We start from the raw sequence: 15858 nt of genomic DNA, 5'->3' as shown, positions 1-15858 counted from the left end.
TCCCACGAAAAAACCTTCCATTCCATGACAGTTAGGCCATGTATCCCACCAAAGTTTTTTTCCAGAGGCTAACCTTTTTTTCCAATAACTAGCACTAAACGCTCAGCGTTTTCTTCCCAGTCGACGTGAGTTGAAGAATGTAAAACTTTGGGTAAAATACAGATGGGTCACTTTTGATCACAGTGGATAAGGGGTGGGACAAATACCACAACAACCAACTAGGGCTGGGCGATATGGACCAAAAGTCATATCCCGATATATTTGGGCTGTATATTGATATACGATATATATCCCGATATTTTTTCCGCAAAGTGAGAGCAAATGTTCAGTCAAAGTCAAAGACAAATATAGTCTTCACTGTATAAATTATACATTGATTCTTATTAAAGCTACTATTAAAGTTCTCAGTCAAGAGCAGCGAGTGAGTTCCTTTGTGTTTTGTTGTTTTATTAACATTAAATAGATAGTTCTCCCAAAAATTTTAATTGTCATCATTACTCTCTCAAGTTGTTTTAAACCTGAATAAGTTTCTTTCTTCTGTTGAAATTATTTTGAAGAATGTGGGTAACCAAACGGTTGATGTATCCATAGTATATTTTTCCCTATGGAAGTCAATGCGGACCAGCAACTGTTTGGTTACCCACATTCTTCAAAATATCTTCTTTTGTGTTCAGCACAAGAAATAAATTAATACAGGTTTGGAACAACATTACAGCGAATAAATAATCTCAGAATTTTTATTTTTGGCTGAACTATCCCTTTAAGGACAAGCGGCTGCATGTTTATTATTAGGGCTACAGTCTCTTTGAGACCTGTGCTCGACGCGTCTAATATACACGCATTTGACAAGCAGATTTCTCTCAATTTTCTCGCTTTGATTTCAGTCTGACATAACCAACTTTCCTTATGTAAACTTTGTGTGTATTTGAGAGTATTAGCGAAATAAGACTCGAAGGATAACTTAGTCCAGTAACCAGGCGCTGTAGACAGGCTTTTAGTGCATGTGCGCGTCGGGTGTTCGCGCTCAGTAAAGCGCATCAGCAGGGAATGACCTGTTTAACCAGCAAGGCTTTAAAGCACATGCAAATAATGAACTTTTGTGAACTCACTGAACTGATGTGTCCCGTTCCTCTGCGTTAACATTTGATGTGAGTATTTGTCGCGTTGTACACTAATGCTGTTGAGACAGAGGCGCCAGAACTGCAACTGATAGAATGAACGATACACAAAAGCAGTCAGCAGCTTGCTTGGAGCAAGGATCACAGCGCAAATTTGAACTATATCGTTACATGCGATATGGTCTAATTCCATATCACATTTAAAAATATATCGATATATTTTTTATATCGATATATCGCCCGGCCCTACAACCAACCACCACATCATGCTTGTAAAGCGATAACAAACGACAACAAGCACATCTCTTCATCCAAAACTAGAGCCAGAGCAAGTACGTTACATTGTGTTTAATTTTTTATATTCACAAACAAACTATTTAAAAATCAGATACTAGGAACAGTTATGTGAATATTCCATATCGAAGCACAAGTAGCGTCTCAACTGATAAAAAAAATGCTGTGCCACCGAATAGTTCTCAAGCGCCCGCAGCAAGGCGTTTTCAGCTTGCTAAAAATGTTTTGGTGGACACACGGCCTTAAGCTGAAAAATAAAAATTGCGTCTGAAAGTTGCGGTTGGGTGAGCAGTTATTGTGTAAATGTACAGTACTTTTTTACCAACGCTTTCCACTTTTGATGTCATTTCTAGTGAGAAATTAGTATTGCGGTAATTAAATATTCACTTAGTTATCACCAAAACTCCCTTTATCTTGTTATAGATCATTTAAGCCGCTATGCTGCCTCAGGAGTCTCATGATGTACCTTTGTGCGCAAATGCTACCTGCGAAGACTTATTAAAATTGAAAAGAGTTATTTTAAATTGCTGCACTTATTTTAATTGTTTAAAATTGTTCTTGACATGATAAATGCAGCCTTGGGGAACCAAAGAATATTCTCTTAAAAACAAACAATTTTACTGATCCCAAAAGTGAGTGGGGTCAGTTTAATTAAAAGAAAAGGTAAACTCACATGTGAGCCTCTCTTTGAGTTCAGGGGTTGGGGCCATGTCAACTGCGCTCTTCCCATGGCAGTTGACCAGCGTGGGGTCGGCTCCGTGACTCAGCAACAGGGAACAAACCTCCACGCGATTCTTGGAGGCAGCCTCGTGCAAAGGGGTGAACTGCCAGAGGTCCATGGCATTGACGCACGCCCCATGCTACAGAAAAACATTCATGGTGAGAGCACACAAAAAGAATGGCGCCATTTCAGAGGCCCCAGATTAATTTTCAAATATGTTGAGAACATTATGCGGTTCCACTTGACTAGTTAGAGCAGTTTTAGCATAGATTATGAATTTATATCTATTAGGGATCATTCTATGGCCCAGAGGCCAAGTTAATAGCACTGAGGGAAAAGAATATCAAACACATCTTTATAAAATGGCAGTTTTCCAGGAGGGAGACATCAACTTGCACTCAAAGGCAGGAGGTATAACAGTACAAAACTATGGCATAGATCTTCTAAAAAGAAATAAGTATTTTTTTTACCATTAAATGCTAAATAAGAAGTTAGACAATAAGTTCACACTTATCTTTGCCATACAATGAAAGTGAATGGCTTATGGGAATATTAGAATATTTGAAAAGAGTGAATATGAATGAGATTTGAGATCAGTGGAGATGATTATCAGTGAATAATGACTTAAATTTCTGTCTTTTCATACAAAAATATATTGGATGGCTTCAAAAGACTTGGAATATAATAGACAAGCTGTATGGACTACTTGAAGGTGCTTTTGTCATATTTGGAGTTTGACAGTCCCTGTTCACCGCGCACTCTCATTGCATGGAAAACATTCTGCTGAAAAAATTCTCTTCTTGTGTTTCATGACATGAGGGTCAGAAAATCATTTTTGGGTGAATTACTACCCCTTTAAAACACTTCTTGAGCTGGAGAGTTTTTTTTTTCTTGAACTGCAAATGAGAGGAGTGAAACAAAAGCTCCTGAGGAACTCACTAACATTGTGATAATGCCAGGTGTTAATAACAATGCATCTGTTTAAATATGTTATATGCATCTGTTATAAAGTAAAATAATAATGCATCTGTTTAAAGCGGCACTATGCAGGATTTCTGTTTTTGTCAACAGCGATCCCTAGAGTCGCTGTAGAGTACTTGTATTTAACGTTACTGTCGTAAACACCACTCGCGCAGAGCGTATCTGCACTCACGGCCTCTGCACTTCATAATAATAAAGTAGCCTACCGCGTTAGAATTACCTGAGCCTAAATGCCAGATGACACCAATAAAGTGTATCCTGTACATCGCATTATTTAGCAGGGCTCTCAAGTTTTGAAGACAGGCAAGAGTGTCATCCAGCCGACAGATACATTTTTGTCATTGGTTGTTGCTTTAAATCTTACCCAGATACAATAGTGCTATTTTCTGATTGGCTATTGTGTAGCTCGACGAACAACACCAGAGGAGACGCGCTTGATTCCTGCCGGTTCCACAGTGAGAGCGGCGCGGCCAGAGTTTTGGCATATTAAATATATTACAAATAGTTTTTCAGCGTGAGAAATACAATGTGTGGCGGGAGAGCGTGACAAAAGACCGAAATGAGTGACTGTCACGCTCATTGCGTGACACTTGAGAGCCCTGATTTCGTAACAATGTCCGTTATGATGTTGTTAGACATGATTATTGCAATTTATCATAATAGTTTGCAAATTGCGCTCATTTACACTATTTACAACATGTAGGCTTATTTATGTCCTGATAATTATGTGAGATATTGACAACTGTTCTCATGATAATCGCAGGAATCAACTTTAACAGTGAAAGACTGAGCGAGTGGGACTCTTGTCCGGTTCCTCGTGCTGTCAGATTCTCGTTACCTTTTTCTTGACTCTTCCGAACGCGCTTTCTTAGTTTTTTTCGCCATTCTGAAAACGCAGGTCCGATGTTTACTCGTATCTGACTCCTCGCTCGGTCAGTCTGCCATTTCCTCTTTCTCTGTTCCTCCGGCAATGCTTTTCTAGCTTTCTGCTTCTTATATGCCAGCTTTGCCATGGGACGATAGTTGTTCTTATAGCTAGCCGGATCCTGGATTGGGGCGTGTACGCGTGCAGTGCCGTAAAGCAATTGGTTACCTCGCGAGACCTGATATCACACGACTTCCTAACACTGAGGCCCGCCGGCCCAAAGTTGCAAAGGTGGTTTTGCGGCTCACAGGCACCAGGGGGGTGCGAGACGACCACCATTCAACACGAAATCAGTAATATAAACATTACAATGACTCCAAAGCTGTTCGGTTAAGGTAAAAAAGTTACTTAGTTCTGCTTTAAAATAAAAGGATTCTTAATAGTATTCTGATCATTGTAAGGTACATTTAATATAATGTAATGATTGAGGGGGCTTAATGAGATCTGGGGAATTAGTAATATTGTGATAAGCTCTCCAGAAACTGAGCATACTCTGCTCTGCTGTGTATCAAACTCCAAACATTGTTCTAGAGACAGATTGGCTGCTCCACAGGGCTCTGTTGACACAGCAAGCATGGGAGAACACACCATGAGCATAGTGTTCCATATAACAGCTTTGTAAATAAAGGGAGCTGGACTTAAAGGCCATACTCTGTGAATATTCTGGCTCAAGGGAGAGAAACTGAAAAAACTGAACTTTGACAAGATATGCAAAATCAAGCTGCATATGCAAAAATGAAGGAGATTCATTGAAGATGTCACTTTCTCATTGGGCTGGAAGATAAAGTAAACTAAGCCATGGTTATTAACATTAACAAAAACTAAAACTCAAAAATGTTTTTGTTAACTGAAATAAAGCTAGATAAAATAAAATATAAATATTAGAAAAATGTGAACTAAACGAAAAGTAGAAATGTTTAAATAAGTGAAAGTCGAAGCACTAAAATGACTAACTAGAAAAAAAACTAAAACAGAATTAATATAAATTCAAATGAAAAATAAAATTATAATGTAAATATAATGTAATTATAATAATAATGTAATAAAGGTAATGTATAGATTATGTACATGTAAAGTACATGCTGCTCAAATGGAACAGTGTTGTTTGTCTTCCATACAGGTCACACTCAAATATATATGCATACATACTCACTCAGGTTTTTGTCCTTACCTTCAGCAGTAGCTCTGTAACCTCATAGTGTCCATATGAACAGGCGTTGTGCAGAGGAACAAGACCACTGAGGATAGCATGAAACAGAAAAAAACAACCCCCCCAAAAAAAAAAATTCATTTATGCACAAAATGGGCTTTTACTTTAAGAAATATATGGACAAAGGAAGGCTAATGGGGGGGGTGGAGACATAAGCAGACCTACCCTTTGTCTTTAGCGTGAACATCAGCGCCATGTTGTAGGAGAAGTTGAACAATTCGAACTCTGTTGTATCCGGCTGCCAGATGCAATGGAGTGGACTACAGGAGAGAAAAGAGAAAATGGAATTATGACAAAACTGTAAGATATACCGTTCAAAAGTTTTGGGTCAGTACAATTTTCTTAAGAAATAAATACTTTTATTCAACAAGGGCACATTAAACTGATGAAAAGTGACAGTAAATATATTTATGTTATAAAAGATTTCCATTTCAAATAAAAAGTAAAAACTGTTCTTTTGAACTTTTGGTTCAACACAGAAAAGTTTGCACAAAAATATTAAGCAGCACAACTGTTTACAACATTGATAATAATAAGAAATGTTTCTTGAGTCCTTAATCATTATATTAGAATGATTTTTCAAAATATTACAGTTTTGCTTATGACCATAAGAGACATCTGTCGAAAACATTTATAATTAATATATATATATATATACACCTCAAATGTTTGAACAGTGGTGCATGCAAATCAAATAGTGATGACAAAGAACCCCTATGAAAAAAAACAAAAAACGTTCTATTCTTTATGCCTCTTTAAAAATCATTATTAGGATAGCCTTTTTTTCTGAAAGGGAGGTCTTGGTTTGTTTAACATGTTAGGAAATAAGTCCATACTTGGGTTCCTCTCCTATAGAAAGAACTGATATTCTGACTGAAGTTTGCCGTAAGGATGTCACACTTTATTGCAGCTCTGTGGCTTGTAACCCCGCCTGACAATCCAACCCTGTACTGTACTACTAAGAATGATATAGATTATGAGTATCAAAATACAGGCTAACATAATAATTAAGGTATTCAACACCATATATTCAGTGTACCGCAGCACACAGCAGGATATAACAACGGTTCCCACAGCATAGTGTGATCGTAGCAAAAACTTACATCACCTTTAATCTGATGATTGTTTTTCAATCTGTATTTATTAGGGTTTTAAATTAAGTTCAACTAAAAAGGCAGCCTGATGGCACAAAATTAAACATTATTTAAAATGAGATGCTAATCAAAATTTTGACTTTCAGGCGTCAAGTAATTAATGCATTTGGCATTCAAGAACAAAAACAAAAAGAAAATCCACAAGAAAATCGAAAACAATAAAAAAATGAGGATCAGGTGGCACAAACAAAATCAAATCCCCATTTAAGTCTCCAATGAAATGCGTCAAGGCACAGTCATAAACCATCACAGCAATGTATTGATGCGAGCGAAGCACAATGCGCAAACTCCATGTGTTCCCGCACAGCCTCCTGCGGTAAGCATGGATCATTCACCATACAACTGAAAATGCACGAAACAATGAAGAATCAATCTAGATGAAATTGAAAAACTTTTAATTGTACCCTTTAATTGTAAAATAATGATAACAACAATACGCAGTGACAAACTCTCAAAGGCATGCACACCAGGGTGTTGGAGGTTGTAAAAGACAAGGAAAAAAACGAGTGAAAGTGTGATTGGTGGAGTGGAAAGCTATAGCGGTAGAGGAGGTATATTAAAGCTCACTTATAGTGCAGATTATACACTAAGCCTTCTCTTTAAGACAGAGGTTTCACACCAGTGTTTTCCCTTTAACACCTTCACCCCAATCCATTGCATTCACACAAAGCTGCAGTGTGTCAATAAAGAACCAAAATGACCACAATTGGACAATCAAAGAGATGAATAGAATTCAAAAAATAATAAAACCAACAGAATAAAATGAGTGCAATCAGGCTCAGTACTTTTATAAAAAATAAATAAACTTACCAGCATTTTTTGAGATATCGACTGATAGACAATGTCGCCAGAATGACAAATAAAATCAAAAGAGAACAAAAACAAACAAAAACAAATAATGACAATGATAGCATTATGTAATTCTGGCACATCCTGTAACAATTTCTTGTCTTTTGCACTGTAACTTTACTTGGGACATTGGTACAAGCTCAATGTAACAAAGGACAGCACCATAATGGCAGCACCGCATTGTGACAGACTGAAATGACAGGATTTCAACACAAAGAAGATATGCGAACAGAGCAAGGAGTCTTTTTACTTCGAGGGAATTTGGGCTGAACCAAAAATCACTGAACCAAAAATCACTGAACCAAAAATCACTCCAGGCAGCTGTGACCGAGAGAACGCACTTGTGCTGCTAGTTTTATATGATTCGTCCTATTGCAGAACACTGGTCTGCTGACGAGTTTAGATCTTTCACTGAATTATCGGTCCAAAAAAGGCTTTGTTCACTGGAACAAAACAGAAGGGAAAAAAACATGCTTTTATTTTTTTTAAAAAGAGAGTAGAACAGTTTTGTCTTCAACTTTATTAGCATTGAATAGAAGTTTTATTAGTGCTTCTATTCCAAGCAGATAACTAGGGCTGGGTTTTGACACAAATTTCACAATTCGATCGATTTCGATTCACAAGCTTGCAATTCGATTCGATTCAATATTGATTATTTTGGATATCAGGTAGAATACATGGCAAATTTTCTCAAACAAATGAAAACAAATCTCTTAACCAATGCTGTAACCTATGGGAGTCAGTTGTATCATTAAAATTGTTTTATTAGCCTACTATAGCCTAATATGGAAGGTAAAGATTTACTGATTTGTAAACAAACACTTAAATTACACTTTTATTTATTTTTCTAATAATAAAGTTTTAAAACATTTAAAATAATAAAACATTTAAATGGTGGCTGTCATAAAAACTTGCCAGATTTATTCAAACAGGCATTAAAAATTGAAGATCATAAACAAATTATAATGAATATGTAATATGGTGCATATATTTAGCAAAATGCTCCTCTCTAGAGTTAATTCTTCTACCTGACTAAAGGCTGATTTATACTTCTGCGTCGGACCTACGCCGGAGCCTCTATGCCGTAGCCTACGCTTTGGTTTTAATTTATACTTCTGCGTCGTTGTCCGCGTTGACGCACGCAGAGGGAGCATGTAAAACCCGAGGAAGCGGTTTGAGCAGACCAATCACAGCGCTTGCCTCCGCGTAGAATAGACGCGTTGTTACATTTTTGGAGAGGTGCACGTCAGGGTACGCTGGAGGGTACGCGCGCTACGCACAGCCTACGGCGTAGCTACGGCGTAAGTTCGACGCAGAAGTATAAATTGGGCTTAACGAGTTCATGGTGACTGGATATGTTTTCTCTGAGGTAACTGTGACGTTACATGACATTGTTTACAAGCTGTTTTACTGACGTCTTTCCACGGTTGAAACACTGATTGAGCGATTCCATGTGACAATAAGGATTTCGATAAGTTGTACTCTATCTTTTAACACACTTTCAGATGCTCATTCATGTTTATTTCACGCTGTAACTGGTATTATTAAGGCGGAAGAGAAGATCATGTGTGCTCGGCGCTGCTTCTTATCTTGAGCTGAGCCAGTCAGCCAGAGCGATCTCATGCCACGGCGCTATGATTTTGAATTTCGTAAGAAAATGGACGTAATTTGAAATCTGAGACTTTGTTTCATATCAATATTAATAAAGCACAAAGATTATTGCGTTTCTTGGATGGGATGCGCGCTACAATGTTCCATTTCATTCATCAACTGAACACAGGATAGCTAGCCTAATCGATTCTTTGGTTTTAAGAATCGACATCGGTTCGTAAAAATGAGAATCAATTAAAATCAAGAAATCAATATTTTTTACCCAGCCCTACAGATAACCATTACGAATTTTATTCTTGCCATCTGTTGCCCACAGAAACACTAAACAAAAAAAACCTTTTTTAAGTCATAATGAATAAGAGCATTTGCCCAATGACTAAAATGCACATTGACCCATTTTAAATAATGATAAATGTGAACGCGCAGACATTTTCGCTGTCATTTTACATTTCATTATTTTCAACAGTAAATATAAAAACTGACCTTTAGGGAACACCTTGTTATTTTACCAGGTGGGAAATATTAATTTGAGGATATTCTGAGCAAGCTGAATCTTGCATGTAACAATTCAAGAAGCTGGATCACCATGGCGACACACTCATACAGTAGCCATGGCTACACTCAATCACTTTGGCCCCTCCTGCCAATCTGTCCAGAAAGCAAACATGGCTAACAGGAAAGACACATCCTGCAGAAAACACACACACACACTCTCTTGTGCTCTCTGCAAAACAAAGTAAAAGACAAAATGTAATGGCAGCTTAACCATAGGCTATTATGTCTGCTTCTTGCACAGATCCTCCATCAATTTCTTTAAGCGCCCGACACACCAGCAGAACTGCCGTCTCACTCGAGAGCTGTTCCTATTGAATCACTTAAAATGAATGTGTTGCCTAAAGATGTACGGCTGGAAATATACTTCCCCCACACACTCCAAATCACAACATCCTGACACTGATTAAAATGAGCAGAATGCTAAAATGCACTTTTACTTTGTTTTAGGGAGACAGAATTGGCAAATAATTTAACTTTTGAGCATCCTCGTTAGGGGTGGGGGAAATCGATTCACGTTCACATTCGATTCACATAACGTGATTCTATCTTCTACCGATTCGAATTGAATCACAAATTTCAAAAATCGATACTACTTACTGAGACTTCAGTGTTATTAATATGCTGTTCGTGCTGACGGACTCACAGCCGAAGCATGAGCACAGATGCCGCCTTTTTTCACAGCTATTTGCGCTTGAATGGTCAAACAAAAACCGATCTAAACAGTCTGTTGTGTCCTGCGCTAACATAAACAGTTAGGAGAAAATCGGATGTGTAACAGTGTATTATATCCGTGCATTTGTTCTTAAAAAGACAGCAGCCCAATAAACTGTTGCTGTCGGTTTTATTAATATTAAAAACAATCCTAAAAAAAATAAAATAATATTTCCACAAATTGTTTACCATTTTCAATTTTCAACATCGATAATAATCAAATTACTCTTATTAATATTAATCAAATTAAGATTAGAATGATTTCTGTATGATCATGTAACACTGAAGACCGGAGTAATGATGCTAAAAATTAAGCTTTGACATGTGATTTGTAAATTTAATTGAGTGTCAATTTTGCTTGTGATTTATTATGTGATTTGATATCACATTGTAAAAGATATTAAAACAATAAAATGTGCTTTTTTTTATTGCGATATTATTTCACAATATAACTGTTATAACTGAATTTAATCAAATAAATTCGGCTCTGGTATGCAAGATACTTAAATTATATACCGGATAAATCAGTCATATATGCAGCGAAACACAGTCTTACCCTAAATCAGACATCCCTTTAACATTAGGAGCATTCATTTTACCTAATTTTAGTGCCTAGAAAACAACAACTCCCCTGTTTTTCCTAGGAGTAGAAATATCCCATTGTCCAAGTCTTCCTCTTGCCACTGGTGACCTGTATCCATGCCAACGGTGAGTGCTTCTCCATAGCTGTTGCCATGGCTGCGGTACATGCTATAACTAGCATGAAATCAACACGGATGGAGCCTTTGAAAACAAAGTGTTGCTAGGCTAAGTAACCCTTTAGTGCAACTTCGTTAGTGCTGATCTCCTTATGAGAGTGTAGAGAAAAGGGGAAAGGGTCTCTTTCGTCCCTGTGCAAGTCTAAAGTAAACACCAGGTCCAGAGAGAGGTGTCTTACTAGCTGGAAGCAAACAGCAGGAAAGGGCTACCGAGCACACTAATGCCTACACCCTGACAGGATCAATAAAGACATTACCCCTTCTCCCCAGTCTGCAAAAAGGGAAAAATACAACCCATTGGTGCTTCTTACTGCATATTAGGTTCTTTAATAAAGAAGCTCAGGACCCAAAGGGGGGCAACGCCTGGTCCCTCCATCCTAATCACAACACCGGCACCCCCCCCCAGCAGTGCATCCAATGGGATGCTATTTCAAATCATGTGCCATCAAGGGCTCAAGTTTTCCCAGGAGTCTATTGCTGGAAAGCAGAGACAAATAGTCATCTGTGATAATTAACTGTGGGTGAGAGAACGAGAGATTAAAAGAGATGAAGGCAGACGGGAAACACTACAAGCGCTACACATGCAGCTGCTCTGTTTCTTCCATCCACCTACGTTTCTATGGGGGCGCATCATTGTGTAATGAGGGCCAGAAACAGACGCTCGAATAGACAAAATATTTGTTAATCCTCAGAAATATGGAAATGAAACAAAAAAGTTGCAACTGAAGTAATATACTCTCACTAGCAACCACTGCACAGATCACTCGTCGCTTGTTTTTATCTCAGCCTGTGCAGCGAGGCTGCCTCAACTTGATACTTTATCAAAGACGGCAAAGCACAGTAAGCTTCACATGAAGTGCAAAGTAAAGACAGCACTATTGAGACATCTACTGTATGCATATTGAATACACTCTATAATAAAATAGCTTAGATTATTTACTTTTTTTGGCATGCATATGTACATTCCTGGTCAAAGGTTTGGCGTCTATTCATCAAAGAATCCTGAAAAAAATGCATCACAGTTTCCAAAAAAAAATTATAAAAAACTTAAACATTGATGATTATAAGACATGTGTCTTGAGCACCAAATCAGCATATTACCGTGATTTCTGAAGAATCACCTGACACTGGAGTATTTGCTGCTGAAATTTCAGCTTTGCAATCATGAGAATTTAAATTGAGTTATAATTCAAAATATGTTCAAATAGAAAATAGTTGTTTTTAAATTGTAATAATTTTCACAATATTACTGTTACTTTTTTTATAATCCAATAAATGAAGCATTGGTGATCATAAGAGACATTTGTTTCCCAAAAATAATAAAATAAAAAACACACCGACCTCAAACTTTTGAACATTAGAGTACTTACACTGGTTAAACTTAACCTGATGACATGTAAACGGTTTTCTATTATTGGATAAGGGTCAAACTGTTTCAGGGAAACTAAATCGGCAAACCATTTTTGTCTCAATTTCGCTTGGCATGTAAATACCTTTACTGGCATAGACAAGATAGCATTCTTTTGCAAAATTGAATTTAAAAATGTGTAAAAAATTAAAATGTATATTAGGGTTTCAATGATGAGCTGGGTCTTTGATATCTATCAGCGTTCCACTGATATATCCACTTGAATATAGCACATATCCACTTGTTATTAATTGTGCTGTGAATCTCCTACCTCTGTGATTTTTCAAGTAGACTGTGCTTTTGCAAACCAAAGCCAACAAGAGAGCTCTCTTGAGGAACGCTGGATCCAGAGCACTGAGACTTGGTGCAAAGCAAATCTGTCTGTGTTAATTCCTTCCCAAGCCTTTTACCACATCATTCTCCTCCAATACACATAATCTTTAAGCTAAAGCCTGCAATATGTTAATGCAAATGTTATCACACAATATAAACAGCTCTGTTTCACAATCCTTTCCAGAGTAATGATAAGGCATTCAATGGAACAATGGCTTCCAATGTGCTGATATGAATGAGAAAGTCTTCATCATACGTTCTTAAAGCTATTTATAGTGACGTTTAGCTAAAAGACATCAAAAGCTAAAAGATATTTGATTATGAAATATGGCTGGCTTGTTAATGAATAAAAAATATTGTCACTATTTACTCATGTCTTTCCAAACCTTTAAGAATGATGTTCTTCTGTGGAACATGAAGATTGTTTTGGTCCACACAATGCATGGGGTCGAAAACCACACTGGACCCCACTGATTTTTTTTTTCTTTCTTTATTTAATTTGAGATTTTTTTTCAATCCGCAAAGTTTGGAAAGACATGGGAGTGAGTAATGCATGAAAGTTTTAATTTTCAGTTGAAGTATCCTTTAAATTCCAGTTAGCAATTCCTCAAAATGAAGGTGTTCTTGGAGTTATTTGGGGAAAGAAAATCAGATAAATGCAAAATAACAACAGCACAAGTAAGGAAGGAAACAAGCTTACTGTTCAAGTTTAGTAACGTGGTTAAAGGTTCTGACAGGTTAAGTGGAACTGACTACAGTGTATATTTAACATAAAACTGAGCCCGGCTCAAACCTAATCTGAGAAAAAAGCAGCAACGAGAACAGTAAAACATGAAAAGAAAATGAAAAAGTCAATTGTTCACCATGGAACAACTGTGACATGATTGATGGGATATGCGGTAGGCGTACGGTAAGTGATTGTTTTTCCCTGAGCCCCTGCAGAAGGCATCTTGATAATGTGCTCCAGTGTGCTGTGTTAATAACGTCCTGCACTTCAGAGAGCTCCATCATTTTCAAACCTGGACCGTGGCAAATCACACACTCTGGAGTACGCTTTCTATTCCCTAACACACACACACACACGCATAGCTTTCAATCCATGTTCGGAGTCATCCTCTAAAGCTAGCATGGCACTGATAAATTATTTTCCACTTCAAGAAAAAGTGAGGGCAAGTCATTCATCTCTGGTTTGATTTTACACTGATTTCTCAGAGGTCAAAGGAGAACACAAGCAAATTAATGAACGCAAGCAGGTAATGGAGCCAATCAAGACCATTTTTCCAAATGACATTGCATAGAAGGTTTGGTGTGGAACCAAACTCAACTGACCATTTAGCTCAGACAGGGAGTCTGGAGTTTAACCACTTTGGTTTGTGGTTATGGTGAACGCAAATCCAGACAAGAACTTCTAACTGCAAGCTTAAATGATTCACACTTCATTCCAGACAACCCTCATTCTAATAACACAACAAAATTCTTATCAAAAGTACTTCACTCTTCCTAAAATCAGGGTGAACCAGTTCAGTTTGAGGCTAAAGTGAACTAAATCGAGAAGTGAACAGCTAATTGTTATATTTTGCAGCGTTACACACATCTAGAGGTACTCACATTGATGGCAAAAACATACTTGTTGAACAACAACTAAGTGTGAAAGCAGATGAGAATGAGAGACAATCAAATTATGATTGACCGTATCAAGAGTAAAAATGACAGCCTAGTGTGTGGAAAATTCAACAAAAGTGCTACCTCATAAAATCTAGCTTTAATCAATTTAAACAAATTAGATGAAAAATTCACTTCAAAATGTGCCACAGAGTCTTGATTTTTAAATGTTTATTTGAGCAGTCATTCTGCTAAATGTGTGAATGTTCTCTCACATTTTGATGAAAAGCCTGTCCACTCATAGTGCCCTTGTCATGAATAAGTGCCACCGCAAAGAGGGCTTTTTCAGCAAAGATGGAGCTCAGCTTTTAGTGTGCCCTTAAATGTATCATGATGAGAAGTGTCTCTGTCTTCACTGACAACCACTTCTCCAGACAGGAGACTAATGACTCTGCTTTTTCCATCGTTCAGACAGCTACAACTACGGTGAAGCACTCCTTCCTTTCACACATCGACACTCCTTCTCTGTCTCCCCGGGCCAAACCACTGTTGCCTTAAGTGACTTAACCCCCTTCACAGTCCAGTAAATGAGCCCTTTAAAGAAGCCACAAGACACCAACCATCTCTGTGCCCTCAAGTCACCCTGGATGGTCGATAGCATCGCTAACTTCGGGAGGTGATAAGGAGATTATACATGTCCCTGAAGGGGAATGAGATGTGCTTCCATGCCTGACCCACCACCAGCCGCCTATGGAGGGAAACCCACACTGTCCCTGTTACTGATGTGACTTCCAATTAGGGGTGTAACAATACATCGATATGGATTGATGCATCGATGCATGCTTATTCAAAACCACCCAGCTGCAGTTTGATTGATATACAAATGCACAATAAATAAAAAAAACATGATATATGAAAATGAACAAGAACGGAGTTATCTGTTTTTGCAAATTAACTCTTCTATTATAGAGTTCATTTGCAAAAACAGATAACTCCGTTCTTGTTCATTTTCATATATCATGGTTTTACTTATAACAAACAACTTGTAAATTTCCCAATTGGGAGAGGGTGTGCAATTTTCAAAGAGTTTAATTCAACTTTCATGTTATATATTTTTGGATGCATTTTTGAATTAATAAACGTAACTGGTTGTGTACACTTGGCACATAATATCTAAATATTGATAAATCGATTGATATAGCCCTGAATTGAATCGTAATAGTATCGCAGAATTTTTTGAGGTATCAGCAAATATCGTATCGCTGGCTGAGAGGACCGATATCGTATAGTGATGAACTGTCAGATTTACACCCCTACTTCTAATGGTTGCAAATGACATCTTTGGTTGCAGAGAGCAGCTGCTCCATGGGGATCGGACCTCTTCATCAGTGCCCCTGGTCAAAGCGTGATGACTGATCTTGACATGGAACTGTTATGGGCCCTGCCACGCTGTGAGAGAGAGAGAACTAATGAAAGGTAACTTTGAAAGGTTCAGGACTAATGATGAGAGTCTCAAAGTGTGATGGACAAATAAGTAGGGCTCACACTGTCTCCTGGTTTCAATAGGCCAAGCGTTTCATCGCACATCTAGTTAACTATCACCTACAAACTCTTGCACCTGCTGTCCG

The 15858-nt window shown here is 37.7% G+C and overlaps 1 protein-coding gene across 2 annotated transcripts in view; it reads right to left on the bottom strand.

The window, feature by feature from the left end:
- The window catches only part of tnksa (tankyrase, TRF1-interacting ankyrin-related ADP-ribose polymerase a), a 106308-nt gene that overhangs the window by 30820 nt on the left and 59630 nt on the right, over positions 1-15858 (bottom strand). For both annotated transcript variants that reach the window (XM_077232946.1, XM_077232947.1), the window contains 3 exons: positions 5415-5509; positions 5211-5277; positions 2086-2272 (listed from right to left, as the gene is read on the bottom strand). In XM_077232946.1, the coding sequence (XP_077089061.1) occupies positions 2086-2272; positions 5211-5277; positions 5415-5509 (349 nt within the window). The remainder of the gene's footprint in view (positions 1-2085; positions 2273-5210; positions 5278-5414; positions 5510-15858) is intronic.

This window comes from Siphateles boraxobius, unplaced genomic scaffold (genome assembly GCF_051911475.1).
Source record: "Siphateles boraxobius isolate OS27281-9 unplaced genomic scaffold, OSU_SipBor_1 18, whole genome shotgun sequence".
NCBI classification, from domain to species: domain Eukaryota; kingdom Metazoa; phylum Chordata; class Actinopteri; order Cypriniformes; family Leuciscidae; genus Siphateles; species Siphateles boraxobius.
The sequence above is the reverse complement of the archived record's forward strand: the minus strand, read 5'-3'. Positions and strand labels throughout refer to the sequence as shown.